This window comes from Nerophis ophidion, linkage group LG27 (assembly GCF_033978795.1).
Source record: "Nerophis ophidion isolate RoL-2023_Sa linkage group LG27, RoL_Noph_v1.0, whole genome shotgun sequence".
In the NCBI taxonomy this organism is placed as follows: Eukaryota; Metazoa; Chordata; class Actinopteri; order Syngnathiformes; family Syngnathidae; genus Nerophis; species Nerophis ophidion.
The window spans coordinates 4,332,384-4,352,905 of NC_084637.1; the positions used below are offsets into that span (position 1 = coordinate 4,332,384).

General features: G+C 39.3%; 1 protein-coding gene across 3 annotated transcripts; it reads right to left on the reverse strand.

The window, feature by feature from the left end:
• Positions 1 to 1,398: 1,398 nt before the first annotated feature.
• On the reverse strand, positions 1,399 to 19,801 carry lg27h7orf57 (linkage group 27 C7orf57 homolog). 3 transcript variants are annotated; one of them, XR_009804572.1, is made up of 9 exons: positions 17,947 to 18,318; positions 14,110 to 14,160; positions 13,859 to 14,032; positions 13,692 to 13,779; positions 11,226 to 11,355; positions 10,888 to 10,952; positions 10,705 to 10,805; positions 2,462 to 2,586; positions 1,399 to 1,549 (listed from the first exon to the last, which is right to left on the reverse strand). XR_009804572.1 is itself a non-coding variant. In XM_061889018.1 (8 exons), the coding sequence occupies exons 2-8, from the start codon at positions 14,150 to 14,152 to the stop codon at positions 2,528 to 2,530; spliced, it is 660 nt and encodes a 219-aa protein (XP_061745002.1). In that variant the 5' UTR covers positions 14,153 to 14,160; positions 19,575 to 19,801; the 3' UTR covers positions 1,399 to 2,527. The 3 variants fall into 3 exon arrangements, 2 of the variants coding, with proteins under 2 accessions (XP_061745002.1, XP_061745000.1); XM_061889018.1 differs by lacking the exon at positions 17,947 to 18,318 and adding an exon at positions 19,575 to 19,801 and having other exon boundaries at positions 1,399 to 2,586; XM_061889016.1 differs by having other exon boundaries at positions 1,399 to 2,586; positions 17,947 to 18,282.
• Positions 19,802 to 20,522: the final 721 nt, after the last annotated feature.

The window sequence follows — 20,522 nt, forward strand, 5'->3', positions numbered from 1 at the left end:
CGGAATTTGCCGCCAATGTTTTTCTTGTAAAGTGTATGGAAGCTGGATGAATTAGATGCCAAAAACCAACCACTTTCATGTGGTATTGTACAGAAAGGACAACTTTTTTTCTCCTCCATTTGAAAATGTGGGCGTTATCATCATTACTGTCTGATTCCAATCAATGCAAGTCATCAGAATCAGGTAATACACCAACTTATATTCTTGTCTTTGTGAAAGAAAGACATCTATATGTGTTACACATGCTTGTATTATCATTAAACACATTTAACTTGTTTACAAAAATGTCTCTTTCATAAATAAATAAATATAAATGATATATATAAATGAGGTAGATCCCCTCGAGTTGGTCAATTGAAAAGTAGCTCGCCTGCAGAAAAAGTGTGGGCACCCCTGAACTAGCACAAAAAACATGCTTTTTTTGTTAAGTACATCATTCCACATACATGTGTTCATTCATAGTTTTGATGTGACAATCTACAATGTATATAGTCATGAAAATAAAAAAATCACATTGAATGAGGGTGTGTCCAAACTTCTGGCCTGTACTGTATGCTTTTCAAAAATGCATGTTATTTGTTTAGAATTAACTACCGTATTTTTCAGAGTATAAGTCGCTCCGGCCGAAAATGCATAATAAAGGAAAAAAACATATACGTCGCAATTGAGTATAAGTCGCATTTTTGGGAGAAATGTATTTGATAAAATCCAACACCAAGAATAGACATTTGAAAGGCAATTTAAAATAAATAAAGAATAGTGAACAACAGGCTGAATAAGTGTAGGTTATATGAGGCATAAATAACCAACTGCTATGTTAACCTAACATATTATGGTAAGAGTCATTCAAATAACTATAACATATAGAACATGCTATACCTTTACCAAACAATCTGTCACTCCTAATCCATAAATCCCATGAAATCTTCTTCCTCGATGTCGCTTCTAAACAACTCTGCCAACTCCAAAGGTATGCGCCGCTTCCTCTTGTCGTTTTCTGCTGCATATTTCACTACGTCCAGCTTGTAATCTGCAGTACATGATTTCCTTTTCAGTGCCATTTTTGTTCAGCCAATTCTCAGTTTTTATAAGTTACCGCCAACGATGAAATGATCCATTTTAATAGCTACGGCAGTAGTATATAGCATATAGCAGTTAGCATCCCCCGCCGAAATCTTATCGGTTGACGTGTGAGTGACGATTGCTGACATTTTCTTTGTCTCTTCCGTGAATGAGATAAATAATATTATTTGATATTTTACGGTAAACTGCGACTTATAGTCCGAGAAATACGGTACTTTTATTTGGTTACTGCGTTTGAAAGAAGTGGCCCGCAGCTTTTTTTGCTTTGAAGCAGTTTAATGAGGTAATAAATAATGACATACAAGACAACAGCAGTACATGCACATGCGCATTTATTGAAGCCAAACATATGTGTGGGGTTTATTACATTTGCCTTATTGAAGCTGCCTCTTCTTCCCTCCTTTGAATCCAAACAAAACCCCGGAATGGGACAAACTAGCCACACTTGGTCCCCACTTTGGTACAACTGTGAGAAATACATGAACCATAAATAAAAACAAACCTGTGCTTTTAAGCAAACAATATCATAATCTTGTCATTTAGAGACACATCACACAAGTTTTAATAACAATTTGACCTTTGTGTTGAGCTAGACATTAATGTCTGTGATTGCTGCATGATTTCCCTCTTCCAAATAATTTGTTTTTGTCTATTAAAACATTAAGTGTGATTGTATTTTCTCATCACTGTCAGCTTTTAACCTGATGCTGAAAAAGGAATGTGAGTCGAGTGAAAAGTGAGTTTGGGGTATTCCATTTCAGTTGTCGTATTTATACTGGTGCAGCAGGACGGATGTCCGACAAGTTTGGACGTGCATGTAAGCTCAGCAAAACATTTCCTCACCAACTGAACGAAGTAACAATCTAACAGGATTCCAATTAAATACGCGAGGCCTCCATTTAACATTTGGCACATTTAAAAACTGCTATTTGACACGTTTAAGCGCTGCTTACCGCTGAAATCTTCCGAGCGAGCGAATGAAAGATGCAAGGTGTGTATTTAGTGTTTTTATGCTGAAAAACAGAATTATTTGCACAATTACAAGGTAAATATGTAAACTGCAAGAGCGGCGGCGGGTTTGGACCCACCTGCAGCTCCGACACACTCCAAAACAAAATCATACGTCACGTCACTTCAACTAAAAGTCATTAGCACAAACACGTCTACTTGCTCCATCTTCACACAGTCTAAAGTGTTTCAAGGTGGAAACATCGATTACAGGACCGAATGGTTACAGTAGTTTCTCACCTGCTCAAAAATCGCCTGTCGAATCGAGGAATTGCGTTACAAAAACAAAAAAACAACAGCGTCACATCTACTCGATAAAATGCTTTTTCCGACCCCAGAAACCGAAGCAAATGAAAAGAGGGACTCGTACCTCTGCATAAACGTGAGTACAAACAGTCAGTGGACGTACAAGGTGAGCGAGTGAATGTGGGAACAACTACTCCAGCTCGTCCACGTCCTCAGTCGCCACGGTGCTCGTTTGCTCCGAGCTCACGCCTGCAAAACAAGCAAACATTTTAACAATTATTAAAACATGCACCAGCTGTCTCTCACTTCCATACTTATACTTTTAATTAAAACCTCTTAAGGCCCAAGCTGTTTGTTTACATGTTTTTTTAATTTCTCTTTGCTATTTGGGGTAATTGGACCCTAATTTGAATAAAAACTAAAAATCTATTTTTTTATATGACGTACTTAGTCTATAAGCAGAGGTGGGTAGAGTAGCCAGGAATATTTCTTAAGCAACTAAAACAATAATATATATTAAATAATATATATTTGGTTTTACACTGTTGAAAAAAAATTTGAAAATGAATTTTACCTTTGCAACCTCATACTATTGGCTAAGTTTTATATTCATAAATGTAAGTTTCTCAATACCCGACCTGTTTTTTGTGCCTTTAAAAAAAGATTTACAACTCTACAATAAAACAGTCTACCTCTAACAAGCAAAAAGCTGTGAAAGCGATGATGCTGTGTTCCAAATTTAAGTTATTTACTGAGATTGAGTGAACCTATGGCTTTGCACTTTGTTTATTTTATATATTTTTTTTGCATTCTATTTTAGTTACTTTGAATTTACAACCCCCTGGTGCTGTTTTGTATGGTTTTTATACTGTTTTGTACTGTTTTTGTACTTACTTTGATTATTATTTTCAACTGTTTGTAAATGTTGAAATTTATAAATGAAGGTTTATAAAAAAAATTATAAAAATGTGCAGTTAATCATGTGACCACCTGGCTATGTTTGATTGGTGAAACGGAGTCAAACCTCACCAGTGACTGCATTTAATTGGTGAAACGCAGGCATGTGATAGACCTTACTTTGAAGGTCTGTCTGACAAACCAAAACAAACAAAGCGTGCATTAACAGATTGATAAAAATCGGTAGCGAGTTGAATGTAGATAAATGGAGCGGAGTAAAAGTAGCGTTTCTTCTCTATAAATATACTCAAGTAAAAGTAAGTTACATTAAAACTACTCTTAGAAGTACAATTTATCCAAAAAGTTACTCAAGTAGATGTAACGGAGTAAATGTAGCGCGTTACTACCCACCTCTGTCCATAAGTACAAAAATGTGTATTTCTACACCTTTTTTTCCAAATTCCATTGTATGTTATACTCTTCTGACACCACCAGATGGCAGTATAAGTGTCCACATAAGTGGCCGCAAGACCCCAATTCAGTAATATACACAACTTTGGCAATAAGAGCTAAAAAGTGCTGTCCACAAATGTGGCCACTAAGCCTTTAGAGGTTTTAATGTACTTTGACAAAGTGCGTGCACTCAATACACTCCAAGTGATGAGTGGGCAGGGATGGACCTGGGGTGATAGACCCTTCTCCATTGCTGCTCCCACCCTCTGGAACTCTCTTCCCAAACCCATCTGTGACTGCTCAGACCTTCCCACCTTCAAAAGCCTTCTCAAACACACCTCTTCAGATCTGCTTTTAACCAGTGATTAGTGTTCTGTGTCCTGCAATGTCCCGTATTATAATTGTCCTGTAATATGTATTTTACAATGTACTTATTTTATATTTCCTGTATTTTTTTTTATTATTGTGAACTGTTTTATATTTCAATTTTTTTTATCCTGTAAAGCGTCTTTGAGTATTCATAAAAGCGCTATACCAAAATAAATGTATTATTATTAAGGAACTAACCACCCTCAAAAATGGGGATGTTGCTACACGTTGTCTAATTGTACATATTCAATTTAAAGTAAAAGTACCAATGACTCACCACACCTAGAGTGTGTGACAAGTACTGGTACTTTAACTTCAACTGGAAATAGTCCATTTGAGAGAGGCAGTGTGTTTTCACCAGGACTACAATCTACATGGCTGTAGTGTATGGTGCACACCACTGCAATATTTACCCGCTTCTTTTCACCTTTTTCTATCTGGGCCCTATAATCCTGGGTGCTTAGGGGAAAACCGCTGCACAATTGACTGTGTCGGCGATGAATTCTCCCCCTCGACTTAAGTCCGTCACTATGCTCCTTCATTCAAGACGCTTTTGGGTGCAGCAACATTTCAATATAAGTGTTTCCACTCCAATCTGTTTCTGCATATTCTCCATGTACTTTTTTTCTTATGTGCTTCTCAGGCTGCAATAAACCCAACACTCCTGGAAGGTGTAACATTATATTGTACCTGAGGTTTGGAGGCAGTGTGTACCACACGTGATAAAATGATAAAAGAGACTTCCAGAAAGCAACCAAATGTAATCTGATCGCCTCAACAGACACTTGTAAACATCCATTGAGTGGAAGATGAAAGGAGCATGATGCCACTCTGTATTAACCAGCAGATATTAAAATGCTGTTTCGTCTCTGAGTGGAAGAGAAGAGTGCGACCACAGCACAAAGGAGCCGCGAGTCTCAGCTGGGTTTGGACATTCTGGGTCTAAGAGACGTTAACATGCACACAAGCATTTCCTCTGGAGCAAAGGGCCATTGTTGAACTCAGAGTACCGTATTTTTCAGACTATAAGTCGCAGTTTTTTTCATACTTTGGCCGGATCGACTTATGTGTGAAATTATTAACACATTACCGAAAAATATCAAGTATTATTATTCATCTCATTCGCGGAAGAGACGAAGAAAATGTCAGCAATCGTCACACACACGTCAACCAATAAGAATTCGGTGGGGGAGGGTCATGGCAGAAGTGCATTGTGGGTCATGGAATGCTAACTGCTATATGCTACTGCCGTAGCTATTAAAATGGCGGTAATTTATAAAAACTGAGAAGGGCTGAACAAAAATGGCAGCGAAAAGGAAATCATGTACTGCAGATTACAAGCTGGACGTAGTGAAATATGCAGCAGAAAAGGACAAGAGGAAGCGATGCATACCTTTGGAGTTGGCAGAGTTGTATAGAAGCGACATCGAGGAAGAAGATTTCATGGGATTTATGGATTAGGAGTGAGAGATAGTTTGGTAAAGGTATAGCATGTTCTATATGTTATAGTTATTTGAATGACTCTTACCATAATATGTTAGGTCAGGGGTCGGGAACCTTTTTGGCCGAGAGAGCCAAAAATTTTAAAATGTATTTTTCCGAGAGCCGCATAATATTTTTAACACTGAATACAACTAAATGCATGCATTTTCAAGTAAGACCCACATTTTTAGAGTATATTAAGTCTCAGAATAACATTGTTATTCTGAAGCTAACCATCCGACCATCCATTTTCTACCGATTGTCCCGTTCAATAATAAGCAAAATGCGTCTTAGCATTAATGCGACTTCTTGAACAGGTGGTGTAGAAAACGGATGGATGGATGGATTAAAATGCATGAGAAAGTTTTATTTTTAACTCTGTAATTACCAGAGGAATTAGTCGTGATTTATCGTGTTAAGCAATATCAGCTAAGATTCATCTGAGAGCCAGATGTGGTCATCAAAAGAGCCACATCTGGTTCGAGAGCCATAGGTTCTCTACCCCTGTGTTAGGTTAACATAGCAGGCACCTTCTCAGTTGATTATTTATGCCTCATATAACATACACTTATTCAGCCTGTTGCTCACTAGTCTTTATTTATTTTAAATTGCCTTTCAAATGTCTATTCTTTGTGTTGAATTTTATCAAATACATTTCCCCAAAAATGCGACTTATACTCCAGTGCGACGTATATATGTTTTATTTCTTCTTTATTATAAATTTTCGGCTGGTGCGACGTATACTCCGGAGTGACTTATAATTCGAAAAATACGGTATTTAATAGAAAAAACAAATATGTTGATCAGATAGATTTATTTGACAGTTACTATCAAACTGTCTCAAAGGCACACAAAGAGACAAACCATCAAGGGCTGGGCGATATGGCAACAAACATGATTACGATTAATTTTTTTAAATCACCCTATCTAGATTTATATCGCAATATTTATATTATCTTTATTAAAGCGCACTGTCCTTATACAGAGTGCGGCACTCTTACTGTTTACAACTGCAGTATCTTGTAAAATACATTTCCACCATGTTTGATCCAGATAATACATACTAACAGCTGACAACTGTCATCTTGTTTAGATCTGTATTTGTGTTTACTGGAGGTAAATAGCCTCGGTTTTGCTTCTATTTGGGTACATTTTGTGGGGGTAAAAGAGAACAACTATTCCTCCCAAAGTTCTTTAGTTTATTTGCTTGTCATTACAAACATTCTGCAGTACACAAAGTATATTTGCTGCACTGAATACTATAAGACTTTTATTTCAAGTTAACATTTACTAAACAACACTTTCAAATGGTACATTAATATTTGAATTCTTTAAATACTTGTGTACATCAGTGCTTCTCTCCAGTGCCTTGCCAAGCAGTGACCCAGATTTTGGAGTTTTTAAAACTCAAATATTGTATCATATTCTGAATCAGAATACATTAAAGTGCAGTTTGAATTTGAGGTACTGTAAATTATTATGTACCAACACATAACAAGTTTAATGATCATTTCAGAAACAAAATGTTATCCACTAACAAACACAAAGAACACAGTGTGTCTGCAGAGATATTTTTAATCCCGGTACTTGTGCTTGTTACTCCAATAGCACGGACAATTTGTTTTAGTACATGTTCTACATATTTATTAGAGGAGTGGACTTTTTGCATGCACAAACAAAAAGTCTGATTAAAAATATTTAGATATAGAAATGCCTTTACGAATTAAATTAGGGTGTGTTGATTCTGCCAGTCGAGACCAATGCGGTCACATTGACGTTGTCTGAGTGCCTGCAAGTCCGCATTCGAGGCAGGCCGACTGGCGAGGTGCAGCAGATAGTGAAAGTAAAGTCGGCGCTCCTTTTAAATGTTGTGTGTCAACTTGTATGCTAGTACGGGTCATATTCCTTCATTTTGTTCTTCAGGGTTGCACTTCCAGCCGTGGAAGGGGACGAGGCACGACCTGATTGAACATTAATTAGCTTGAATTGATTAATGTGGACCATGACTTAAACAAGTTAAAAACATATTCGGGTGTTAGCATTTAGTGGTCAATTGTACGGAATATGTACTGTTCTGTTCGATCTACTAATAAAAGTTTCAATCAATCAATCAAAATCAAAAGGTGGATTGTTCCGTGCAGGATTACACCAAGCATTGTTGCTTCCCCACGGTTTACTACTGCGGTAACTTCAGTCTGACAAGACTTTTCCACCACGTTTGATCATACACTCGTCCAGCCCTAGTATGAACCCTTCCTGACATATCACAACTTCAAAAACCTTTGTACTAAACAGAATTATTAACATCACAAATAACATCAGGGTGGTTATAAAAAAGCAAATAAAGTTCCATCTAGCCAGAAAAAGACCCTGTTGCACGTGCATACACACAGTATTGATCGTGTTATCTTTTTCACGGATTTAAACGACATCTCACACGTGGTAGGAAAACTCCACGTTTCATGATTTTAGCCAAAAAAAAAGTCTGCCCCTTTTGTAAAGAGCCTGCATTTATTTATTTTTTGTTTGGTTTTGTATTATGTAGTTATATTTATAGGGTAATTACTATTCTGTGACTGTAAATTAGTCTGCTTGTTGATGCTTTTATTTGTTTCTGTATTGTGTAGTTATAGTTATATACTTTTATTTGTACTGTATTTTTTGGATTATAAATCGCTCCAGATTATACGTCGCACCTGCCAAAAATGCATAATAAAAGGGAAAAAAACATATATAAGTCACATTTTTTGGGGATAGTTATTTGATAAAATCCAACACCAAGAATAGACATTTGAAAGGCAATATAAAATAAATAAAGAATAGTGAACAGGCTGAATAAGTGTACGTTATATGAGGCATAAATAACCAACTGCTATGTTAACCTAACATATTATGGTAAGAGTCATTCAAATAACTATAACATATAGAACATGTTATACCTTTACCAAACAATCTGTCACTCCTAATCCATAAATCCAATCAAATCTTCTTCCTCGATGTCGCTTCTAAACAACTCTGCCAACTCCAAAGGTATGCGCCGCTTCCTCTTGTCGTTTTCTGCTGCATATTTCACTACGTCCAGCTTGTAATCTGCAGTACATGATTTCCTTTTCGGTGCCATTTTTATTCAGCCCTTCTCAGTTTTTAAAAGTTACGCCAACGATGAAATTATCCATTTTAATAGCTACAGCAGTAGCATATAGCATATAGCAGTTAGCATTCCATGACCCACAATGCACTTCTGCCACTTCGGAGTGTGTATTCTTAATGGCTGACGTGTATGTGACGACTGCTGACATTTTCTTCGTCTCTTCCGCAAATGAGATAAATATTTGATATTTTACCGTAATGTGTTAATAATTTCACACATAAGTCACTCTGGAGTATATGTCGCACTCCCAGCCAAACTATGAAAAAAACTGATTCATAGTCCGAAAAATATGGTAGTTATATTCATATTGTAATTATTCTGTGAATGTAAACGAGTTTGCTTGTTGATGCTTTTATTTGTTTCTGTCTTGTGTAGTTATAATTATATGCTTTTACTTGTACTTGTATTGTGTTTGTGGACCCCAGGATGACTAGTGGGTTGTTGTGGCAAACAGCTAATGGGGATTAGGGTTGTTCAGATCTGATGTTTGGATCGGATCAGCCGCCGATATTTGCCAAAAAACGCGTATCGGCAAGGCATGGGAAAATGCCGATCCAGATCCAGTTTAGAAAAAAATTCCGGTCTGTGTTTTCCAACGCACTGATTTAAATAATACATTCCACTTTTCTGCTTCTCCCTAATTTCCGTTCCGCATTTTCCAGCACACCTTAAACACAGCCACAGATCTGTGTTCTAACCGTTAAGAGGGCCGTGTGAATTAAAAGTTACCGGCAAAAATGTCAGATGTGTGGGATTATTTTACCCTACAAAATGAAAAAGATGAAGAGGTGGAGTGCAAAACATGCCACAATAAAGTCAAGTGTGGTGGTTAAGTTGTAAGACATTTTAATGACTCTTGAGAGTGAGAGGCTTTTTATCACAGCCTCACTCATCATTGATGAACACAGGAGCAGGCTGACACCTGAGCATCTTGAAGTGCTCGTCTTTGTTAGAAATAATCTCTCCATTATGCTTGGACTTCAATTGTTTGCCCCCCTTGACAGGGGCAAACAATTGAAAGGAGCGTGTAGATAGTTGTTTTTTTTTTAGTTTAAACTTGTTCAAGAACTAGTATTGATGCTGAGTTATAGACATTTTATCCCACTCAGGTTGATTGTGTGTTTTGCTTTTTTTAATAATGTTTACAGCATTATTTGCACTTCATACTGTTCACTTTTTTACTGTTTAATGATGCCATTTCTGCAGTCCTGGGTTCAAATCCAGGCTCGGGATCTTTCTGTGTGGAGTTTGCATGTTCTCCCCGTGAATGCGTGGGTTCCCTCCGGGTACTCCAGCTTCCTCCCACTTCCAAAGACATGCACCTGGGGATAAGTTGATTGGCAACACTAAATTGGCCCTAGTGTGTGAATGTGAAAGTTGTCTATCTGTGTTGGCCCTGCGATGAGGTAGCGACTTGTCCAGGGTGTACCCCGCCTTCCGCCCGATTGTAGCTGAGATAGGCGCCAGCACCCCCCGCGACCTCAAAAGGGAATAAGCGGTAGGAAATGGATGGATGTATAATTTTATTCTATTTTGTGTTTATCCTTGAATACCAACCATTGTGTATTATGCAAACTCACCTAATTCAGCTGGCTAGTGGTTATCAAGAGTACTAAAACCCTTTTCAACATGAATCTGACAACTTAGTAGGCTAAATAACTTTAAACTTTAATACATGCTCGGATAGGCCAGTATCTGTATCGGATCGGAAGTGCAAAAACCTGGATCGGGACATCCCTAATAAAAAAAAAATTAAAAATCAGACTTACGCACTTGTGCCTCATTACACAGGGTGGGATGAATGAATACAACTTCAAGGGCAAACAAGAGAATAGCTCCCTTTGTGATTTGCAACCGCTTGTGTTAGCCTCCGCTACCAAGTGTGCAACATCTTGGTACTGACAGCACCCTGCATTTTCCCATACTATTCAGTGTGAATGCACTTCCTGTTTGCACTTGAAAGACAAAGTGTATGTGCTAATGTTCAACTTGAGACTGAGTGTAAAGTACTGTACTTGAGGCATCGTCGTCATTGGGAGACTTCTTTTTGTCCTCCACGTAGCCATGACTCAGCAGCTTGGACATGCTGACCGGCGGGGTCCGCTTATCATGACACCTGCAGAGAGAGCACAGCAGGTGGCCTTAAGCTACGCCTCCACCCTGTCGCCACCACATGCGCCGCTACGGGGCGTACTCACATTCTCTTATATTTGTTGTTCAAAGAGAGCTGCTCCATCTCAGCGGCAGTGAGGTCAGGAGACAACTGCAGGACAACAGGTGACTAAGTGTCTCAGAAACGTGCACACTTGCATGGCAAAAAGGTGGGAACTTAAAGCGGAATGCATCGTGTGGTGAGGATAGACCACAGAATGATGATGTGACTGCAAATGAAAATTGCTTCAAATGGAAAAAGCAGCCGGTAATGACACCATAAAGATGGAGCAAAGTTTAAAAAAAAAAAATGGAACGTGATGCATGAAAAAGGGGGTGCGGATAAAAAATAAAGAAATAAGATGGTGACTCTTGGTGGCTTCACCTTATCTTTATCATGAGTAAAGCTATTGGTCTCTCTTTCCCAGGACGAACTGTTATCAGTGCCAAACGGTGCAAGCAAAGGCTGCCTGCCGCCCTTCACCTGGCTGTTGGGAGACGTTGCTTTGCTTCCGCTGTAAGTACAAAACCACATTGAGGCGCACACATTGCATTCTGGGGCTTCTCATTTTGGAATTAATCGACGTGGAAGAGGAGCGTGACTGACAACTTTTAGGATGACACTTTGTTGCACTACAGTGGAACCCGCTTAAGTCGACCTGATTCTTGTGTTGTCATATATTGAATACTCTTATCTACAAGGATGGGTGACATGACCTAAAATGTCAGCGTTTCCACAACATGTCATTGATGTGGCAACATTAAAGTGCCACACCTTAATTTTTTTTTTTTTTACGTGAAAACAAATTGCAGTAACATATTACATGAACGAATACTTATCCTATCCAATCAAGTGATGCAGCAAAACATTTTGTCAACCAAAAACAAATATACACTTTTAAATTTAATTCAGTCAGCATTTATTGTTCGATACTTCACATTAGTTTTGGGCGATACTACAAACATGGGTCTAGATCCAATACCGAGTAATTACAGAAGCAGTATCGGATACTTCAAATGTTCAATATCACTGAATGAATACATTTTTGATCACAATCAAACACACAGTATGGCTTTGTAACCATGTTAATTTAATTATTCCTTATTAATTATATTTGTTTTACAAATGTATCATATTATCCGCGTGGACATCGGGGTCAGTACCTCTGGATCTGCAGAGCGGGGTGGTGGTCCCTCTCTTTAAGAAGGGGCACTGGAGGTTGTGTTCCAACTATCGTGGGATCACACTCCTCAGCCTTCCCGGTAAGGTTTATTCAGGTGTACTGGAGAGGAGGCTACGCCGGATAGTCAAACCTTGGATTCAGGAGGAACAGTGTGGTTTTCGTCCTGGTCGTGGAACTGTGGACCGGATCTATACTCTCGGTAGGGTTCTTGAGGGTGCATGGGAGTTTGCCCAACCAGTCTAAATGTGCTTTGTGGACTTGGAGAAGGCATTCGACCGTGTCCCTCGGGAGGTCCTGTGGGGAGAGCTCAGAGAGTATGGGGTATCGGACTCTCTTATTGTGGCAGTCCGCTCCCTGTACGATCCGTGCCAGAGCTTGGTCCGCATTGCCGCCAGTAAGTCAACACATTTCCAGTGAGGGTTGGACTGCGCCAAGGCTGTCCTTTGTCACCGATTCTGTTCATAACTTTTATGGACAGAATTTCTAGGCGCAGTCAAGGCGTTGAGGGGATCCGGTTTGGTGGCCGTGGGATCAGGTCTCTGCTTTTTGCAGATGATGTGGTCCTGATGGCTTCATCTGACCGGGATCTTCAGCTCTCACTGGATCGGTTCGCAGCCGAGTGTGAAGCAACCAGAATGCGAATCAGCACCTTCAAATCCGAGTCCATGGTTCTCACCCGGAAAAGGGTGGAGTGCCATCTCCGGGATGGGGAGGAGACCCTGCCCCAAGTGGAGGAGTTCAAGTACCTAGAAGTCTTGTTCACGAGTGAGGGAAGAGTGGATCGTGAAATGGACAGGCGGCTCGGTGCGGCGTCTTCAGTAATGCAGACGTTGTATCAATCCGTTGTGGTGAAGAAGGAGCTGAGCCGGAAGGCAAAGCTTTCAATTTATTGGTCGATCTACGTTCCCATCCTTACCTATGGTCATGAACTTTGGGTCATGAACGAAAGGATAAGATCCCGGGTACAAATGAGTTTCCTCCGCCGTGTGGCGGGGGTCTCCCTTAGAGATAGGGTGAGAAGCTCTGCCATCCGGGAGGAACTCAAAGTAAAGCCGCTGCTCCTTCACATGGAGAGGAGCCAGATGAGGTGGTTCGGGCATCTGGTCAGGATGCCACCTGAACGCCTCCCTAGGGAGGTGTTTAGGGCACGTCCAACCGGTGGGAGGCCACGGGGAAGACCCAGGACACATTGGGAAGACTATGTTTCCGGACTGGCCTGGGAACGCCTCGGGATCCCCCGGGAAGAGCTGGACGAAGTGGCTGGGGAGAGGGAAGTCTGGGCTTCCCTGCTTAGGCTGCTGCACCCTCAACCCGACCTCGGATAAGCGGAAGAAGATGGATGGATGGAAGTATTAACATATTATATATATATATATATATATATTTATATTAGTGTCAACACATGTCGTCAAAAACATACTTATTTCCATAGAAAGGACTAATTTGAGTTTCATATTTTATTTCGACAAAAGCGGTCAACAATGTTTGTCAAATTTGTCCGCTTAAACTAACACTTTTTCGAAGAACACAAGAGGATCAGGACTTGATGAGTTGGTCGACATGAACGGGTTCTACTGTATTGTTTTTTATTTTTTCCCAGATAGAAAAGGTGAGGCGCCAAAATGTGGCAAAACAACCGTACTAAAGCAGACTTTGTGTTCATTTACCTGTTGGCGTGATCACCTGCAAACCAGTCATTTGGACTGTAGGCTGTCTTAGGTTGGTCATCATCATCAGCATCATGGCTCAACAGTCCTTCAGGGCAGGGGAGGGGGCACAGCAACATGTTACAATTGTGCGACATGTTACAAACATGGATCTGAGAAATGACTACCTTTGTGGCCACCTTGCTTTGCAAGCTTAGTATAGTCAGAGTCGGACTCAAAGATCCCAACACGCCGGCCACTGACCCTCTCTGCTGGGGCGCTTTGGTCGGCACTCTGGGACAGACCAGGGATCTGGGAGGTCGGCCCCCCCGCGCCACTGACCGCGGATGCTGGCTTTATGCCTGCAATGCAAACAGAATTGACATTTTGAATTAAGATTGCTCGTTTTGACCAGGAAGCGCATGAAGTAAGTTATTACCTCCAGGCTTAGTCCGTCGATGGTTGGGTACAACAGCACTCATTGTCAAATCTGAAGAACAAAATCAATGTCAATCAATCAATGTTTACTTATATAGCCCTAACTCACGAGTGTCTCAAAGGGTCGCACAAGCCACAACGACATCCTCGGCTGAGATCCCACATCAGGGTAAGAAAAAATTCAACCTAATGGGATAACAATGAGAAACCGTGGAGGGGACCGTTTACTTTGTTTTACTCAGCCTTTCCCTTTTGTTAATTTTTGGTTCAAGCATTGCATACCTTTTTTTCCTATACGCCACCTCTCACTGTGGTCTGCATATTGGGATCACAACAAACCATTCTCGTCTCACCCGACGAATTCCGACTTTTACAAAGCAATAAACTACCAGCTGTCACAAACTGACATGGAGTATTACATGGTTAACCTGCCGAGTTCTACACAGCACAGACACTAAGCAACGGCACATTATAATTATTATACTTGCCAACCCTCCCGATTTTTCCCAGAGACGCCCGGATTTCAGTGCCCTTCCCGAAAATCTCCCGAGTTAACCATTCTCACCCGGGGAACTATATTGGGGACGTGTCTAAGGCACTGCATTTAGTGTCCTCTACAGCCTGTCGTCACATCTGCTTTTCCACGATACAAACAGTGTGTCAGCACATAATATATGCGGCTTTTACACACACACACACACACACACACACACACACGAGTGAATGCAAGGAATACTTGATCAACAACCATACATGTCACACTCAGGGTGGCTGTATAAACAACTTTAACACTGTTACAAATATGCGCCACACTGTGAACCCACACCAAACAAGAATGACAAACACATTTCAGGAGAACATCTGCACCGTAACACAACAGCACAAACACCCAGGATCCCTTGCAGCACTAACTCTTCAGGGACGCCCCCTCCATCTCACCCCCCATCTCCCTAATTCGGAGGTCTCAATGTTGGCAAGTATAATTATTGATTTGCAGAAAATATTTTTGGGACCAATTAGATGAAGTTGTGTAATTTCTAGGGGTGGGCAAATGAATGCGTTAATTACGAGTTAACTCATCAATCTATTAACGCCGACAATTATTTTATCGCACATTTGCGTATGTTGTTTACATGCTTTTATTTTGTTAACGCCTTTTCTTAACAAGATGTACTTCGGCGTCGAGGGGCTCTTGGTAAAGATGGAACATTTGGCAAAAATACCGGACAATTCTGCTAATTTCATGGCTGGCTTACAGCGTGGTCACTCCGGGATCACTTACGACCGCCAGACAATTCTGGATGTGGATAGATCGGGCCGTTTTGGACTGAATGAGGCGTGCTTGCTAGACCGGCTAGCTAGCATGGGAATACTTTGCCGGCTACATCCAGCGGCCTGTGAAGCAGCGGAGTATATGTGTTGTCTGTCTATTTATGAATAATGCAGACCAGGAGTGTTGGCTGAGTTCTTAACGTTTGCTTTCAGAGCGTGCATATCACAACATACAAGATGCCGTCATGGCGACACAACGCACGCTCGTCACTCCTGTTGCATGCTGGGTAGGGTAGTCCTTTTTTTCCCTGGCTCATAACATCACAATATAGTACCATGTATATGATGCCTTCAGTTTATCAAAGCACCAAGCAAACAATCGGAAAATTCCCATCATGCAGACCAGGAGTGTTGGCTGAGTTCTTAACGTTTGCTTTCAGAGCGTGCATATCACAACATACAAGATGCCGTCATGGCGACACAACCTATACCGGGCTACCGCACATGCTCGTCACTCCTGTTGCATGCTGGGTAGGGTAGTTATTTTTTTCCCTGGCTCATAACATCACAATATAGTACCATGTATATGCGTTCAGTTTATCAAAGCACCAAGCAAACAATCGGAAAATTCCCATCATATCAATTCCTAGATATGGTCATAATTATTTTAAATGCACTACGCAGAATAAACACATTGTTAATATTGCTACTACGGATAATTTGATCAAAAATTCCCTAAAACAGCCCACTACCTATAATATAGGTTTTTTAAACATAAGATCCCTGATAAAAAAAATGTTTCTGCTGTTAATTTAGAAATTGCCTGTTCAGATGTTATGATTGTGGCTCAGAGATTTGTATGTAGATTATATTTATTTTCCATAACAAACAGGATAACTTAAATACCCTGGCAGTGGCAATAACCTTAAATGTTTGTATTTACATTTTTTGAGTTGATTTTCATAAAATATGCTATTTAACTGCTACTGTTTAACAAGGACTGATTTAAATTGTGTTTGCACAACAAATGTTTTGGCGCTTTTGTTCATGTGGGGGAATATTCCAATAAAGGTGCACTACACACTACTTTTGAATTCATTATTGGGCTTTGCGTATACAATGCAGTTAATCGCGATTAATCAGAGAAATAGTGTGATTAACTTCGATTAAAAATTGTAATCGTTGCCCAGCCCTAGTAATTTCCCACTGCACACCAGACAATATCTCATGGTACACTAGTGCAGTGGTCCTCAAATGGGGGTACTTGAAGGTATGCCAAGGGGTACGTGAGATTTTTTTTTAAATATTGTAAAAATTGCAACAATTCAAAAATCCTTTATAAATATATTTATTGAATAATACTTCAACAAAATATTAATGTAAGTTCCTAAACTGTGGAAAGAAATGCAACAATGCAATAGTCAGTGTTGAAAGATACATTTTTTGTGGACATGTTCCAGAAATATTGATGTTAAAGATTTCTTTTTTTGTGAAGAAATGTTTAGAATTAAATTGATGAATCCAGATGGATCTCTATTACAATCCCCAAAGAGGGCACTTTAAGTTGATGATTACTTCTATGTGTAGAAATCTTTATTTATAATTGAATCACTTGTTTATTTTCCAACAAGTTTTTAGTTATTTTTATATATTTTTTCCAAATAGTTCAAGAAAGACCAATACAAATTAGCAATATTTTGCACTGTTATACAATTTAATAAATTGTAAACTGATGACAGACATAGTGCTGTATTTTACTTCTTTATCTCTTTTTTTCAACCAAATGCTTTGCTCTGATTAGGGGGTACTTGAATTAAAAAAATATTCACATGGGGTACATCCCTGAAAAAAGGTTGAGAACCACTGCACTAGTGTGCCGCGGCACAGTGGTTGAAAAACACTTGACTTACTGAAATTGAGTCTATTTATCCATCCATCCATCCATCCATCCATTTTCTTCGGCTTATTCCCTTTGGGGTTGCGGGGGAGGGAGGGCGCTGGTGCCTATCTCAGCTACAATCGGGCGGAAGGCGGAGTACACCCTGGACAAGTCGCAACCTCATCGCAGGCATTCTATTTTAGTTACTTTGACTTTACAACCGTCTGACGCTATTTTGTCATGTTATATCTCATCTGCTTGTAAATGCTGCAATTTATAAATAAAAAGGTTTATAAAATAAAAAAAAAATAATAACAATTACCGTTTTAAATGACATCATTTCGAATTACAGAATGATGATATTTAAAAAGAAAAGGGTAAGCTGGCGACTAGTCCAGGGTGTAAACCGCCTTCCGCCCGATTGTAGCTGAGATAGGTACCAGCGACCCCCACGACCCCACAGGGAATAAGCGGTAGTAAATGGATGGATGGATGCACTCGATCTGCCGGGAAGTCGCATATAACCGCCTGATGTTTGAAACAATGCTGGCTAATGCGGTTAGCCGCCTTGCTAAACATGCTCGCTAACCTGACAGCGGCGAAACACCGGAGACAGACAAAAGGTTAAGGAAAATGACATATTTGCAATATAAGGCTTCATAAATGTCTTGATGTTGGAATAATTACCGTCTCTTGCTTCTCCTTCTGCAAATACGTTGGTAAAATAGACCGAGGAATGACGGTGGGATTCACTTCCGGTGGCTTCACTTCCGGTCAAAAATCAAAGATCGCGTATTTGTATGCATGTTCGTCTTTTTCTTTCTTCTCAGTTGGCGTTTATGACGCAGCAAGTCGCAAAATAGATAAGCGAGTCGTCATTGAAATCGTCCTTACATTAAGTTTCGTGTTTTTTTTCCTAATAATTAATACAAAGGCTGCAAATACGTTGGTAAAATAGACCGAGGAATGACGGTAGGATTCACTTCCGGTCAAAAATCAAAGATTGCGTATTTTGTGTGCATGTTCGTCTTTCTTTCTTCTCAGTTGGCGTTTATGACTCAGCAAGTCGCAAAATTGATAAGCGAGTCGTCATTGAAATCGTCCTTACGTTACGTTTCGTGTTTTTTTCTTCCAATAATTAATGCAAAGGTTGCAAATATGTTGGTAAAATAGACCGAGGAATGACGGTAGAATTCCCTTCCGGTCAAAAAAAATCAAATATCGCGTATTTTGTGTGCATGTTCGTCTTTCTTTCTTCTCAGTTGGCGTTTATGACTCAGCAAGTCGCAAAATTGATAAGCGAGTCGTCATTGAAATCGTCTTTACATTTGGTTTCGTGTTTTTTTCTTCTAATAATTAATGCAAAGGCTGTCTTTCAAATAGCGCACTTCTGTACCTTTTTCAATGTATACACAAACTACCAGGGGTGTGGGAAAAAATCGATTTGAATATGAATCGCGATTCTCACGTTGTGCAATTCAGAATCGATTCTCATTTTTAAAAAACTATTCATTTTTTTTAAATCAATCCAACAAAGCACACTGCAATACCAAAACAATGCAATCCAATTCCAAAACCAAACCTGACCCAGCAACACTCAGAACTGCAATAAACAGAGCAATTGAGACACAAACACGACACAGAACAAACCAAAAGTAGTGAAACAAAAATGAATATTATCAACAAAACTTATAATTTCAGCATAGCAGTGATTAAAAATCCCTCATTGACATTATCATTCGACATTTATAAAAATAAAAAAATAACAATAGTGTCACAGTGGCTTACACTTGCATCGCATCTCATAAACTTGACAACACACTGTGTCCAATGTTTTCACAAAGATAAAATAAGTCATATTTTTGGTTCGTTTAATAGTTAAAACAAATTTACATTATTGCAATCAGTTGATAAAACATTGTCCTTTATAATTATAAAAGCTTTTTACAAAAATCTACTACTCTGCTAGCATGTCAGCAGACTGGGGTAAATCCTGCTGAAATCCTGTTTTGAATGAATAGTGAATGCTATTGAATCGGGAAAAAATCGTTTTTGAATCGAGAATAGTGTTGAATTGAAAAAAAAAATCGATATTGAATCGAATCGTGGGACACCAAAAGATCCGCAGCCCTCCAAACATATTCCGGCCCAACTCTTACTTACCAGAAATGATCGCAATATTTTTTTAATTTACTTTTCCCAATGTTAACAAACGCAACATTTACCCATCCGTTATTTATTCTCAGCGTAACACGTGATCTAAATGTAGGTAGCTACGTCAGCCAATGACAATAAAGCCTGGTTACGTCACTCAACTTGCGTCCCCTCTGTCGGCGTCTTGTCTGATCTATGGACATGACGTGATACAAAATACAGAAAAAACACGCACTCTCAAAAAAAAAACGTAATTAAACAAAACTAAAGAGGTGCACGGCAAAACGTGTACTTAAAGAAAAAAGCAAGGCCGGCAACATTCGTGTCATTCTTAATCATTTCAGTACAAACTGCGCAGGCGCTAACATACAGACCGGTCTTCGTCAGCGTGCAATTTCCAACAGGAAGTGATGCCCTTAAATAGTCACAGCTGTGCTCAATCAATTGACTTAACAAGAATTCGAGAGCAACTTGGAAAATTGTACAAAATAAATGACAGACTCGGTGCAGTATCATAGGAAAATAAATAAAGCAATAAAAAAAAGCAATTGAAAAACAATGTTTTTTTTTTATTGAGGTTTGTTTCCTATTATATGATTTCCTATCCTATGCTGCGATGAGATGGTGACTTGTCCAGGGTGTACGCCGCCTTCTGCATGATTGTAGCTGCGATAGGCACCGGCGCCCCCCGTTACCCCAAAGGGAATAAGCGGTAGAAAAATGGATGGATGATTTCCTATGATTGAGTCTTTGATTTGTTTTGTTAAAAAAGAGCAACAAAAAACGCTTTTTTTTTACAGCTTTATTTACTTTCCTATGATACCGTACTGAGTCTTTGATTTATTTTGTAAAAAAATGCAACAAAAAAAACGTTTTTATTGCTTTAAGTATTTTCTTATGATATTTTAATGATACTGTACTAAGTCTGATTTATTTTGTAAAAAAAATGCAACAAAAAAACGTTTTTTACTGCTTTATTTATTTTACTACAATATGATTTCCTATGATACGATACTGAGTCTTTGATTTATTTTTGTTAAAAAATGCAAAAAAAACACTTTTTTTTATTGCTTAATTTATTTTCTTTTGATTTGATTTCCTATGATACT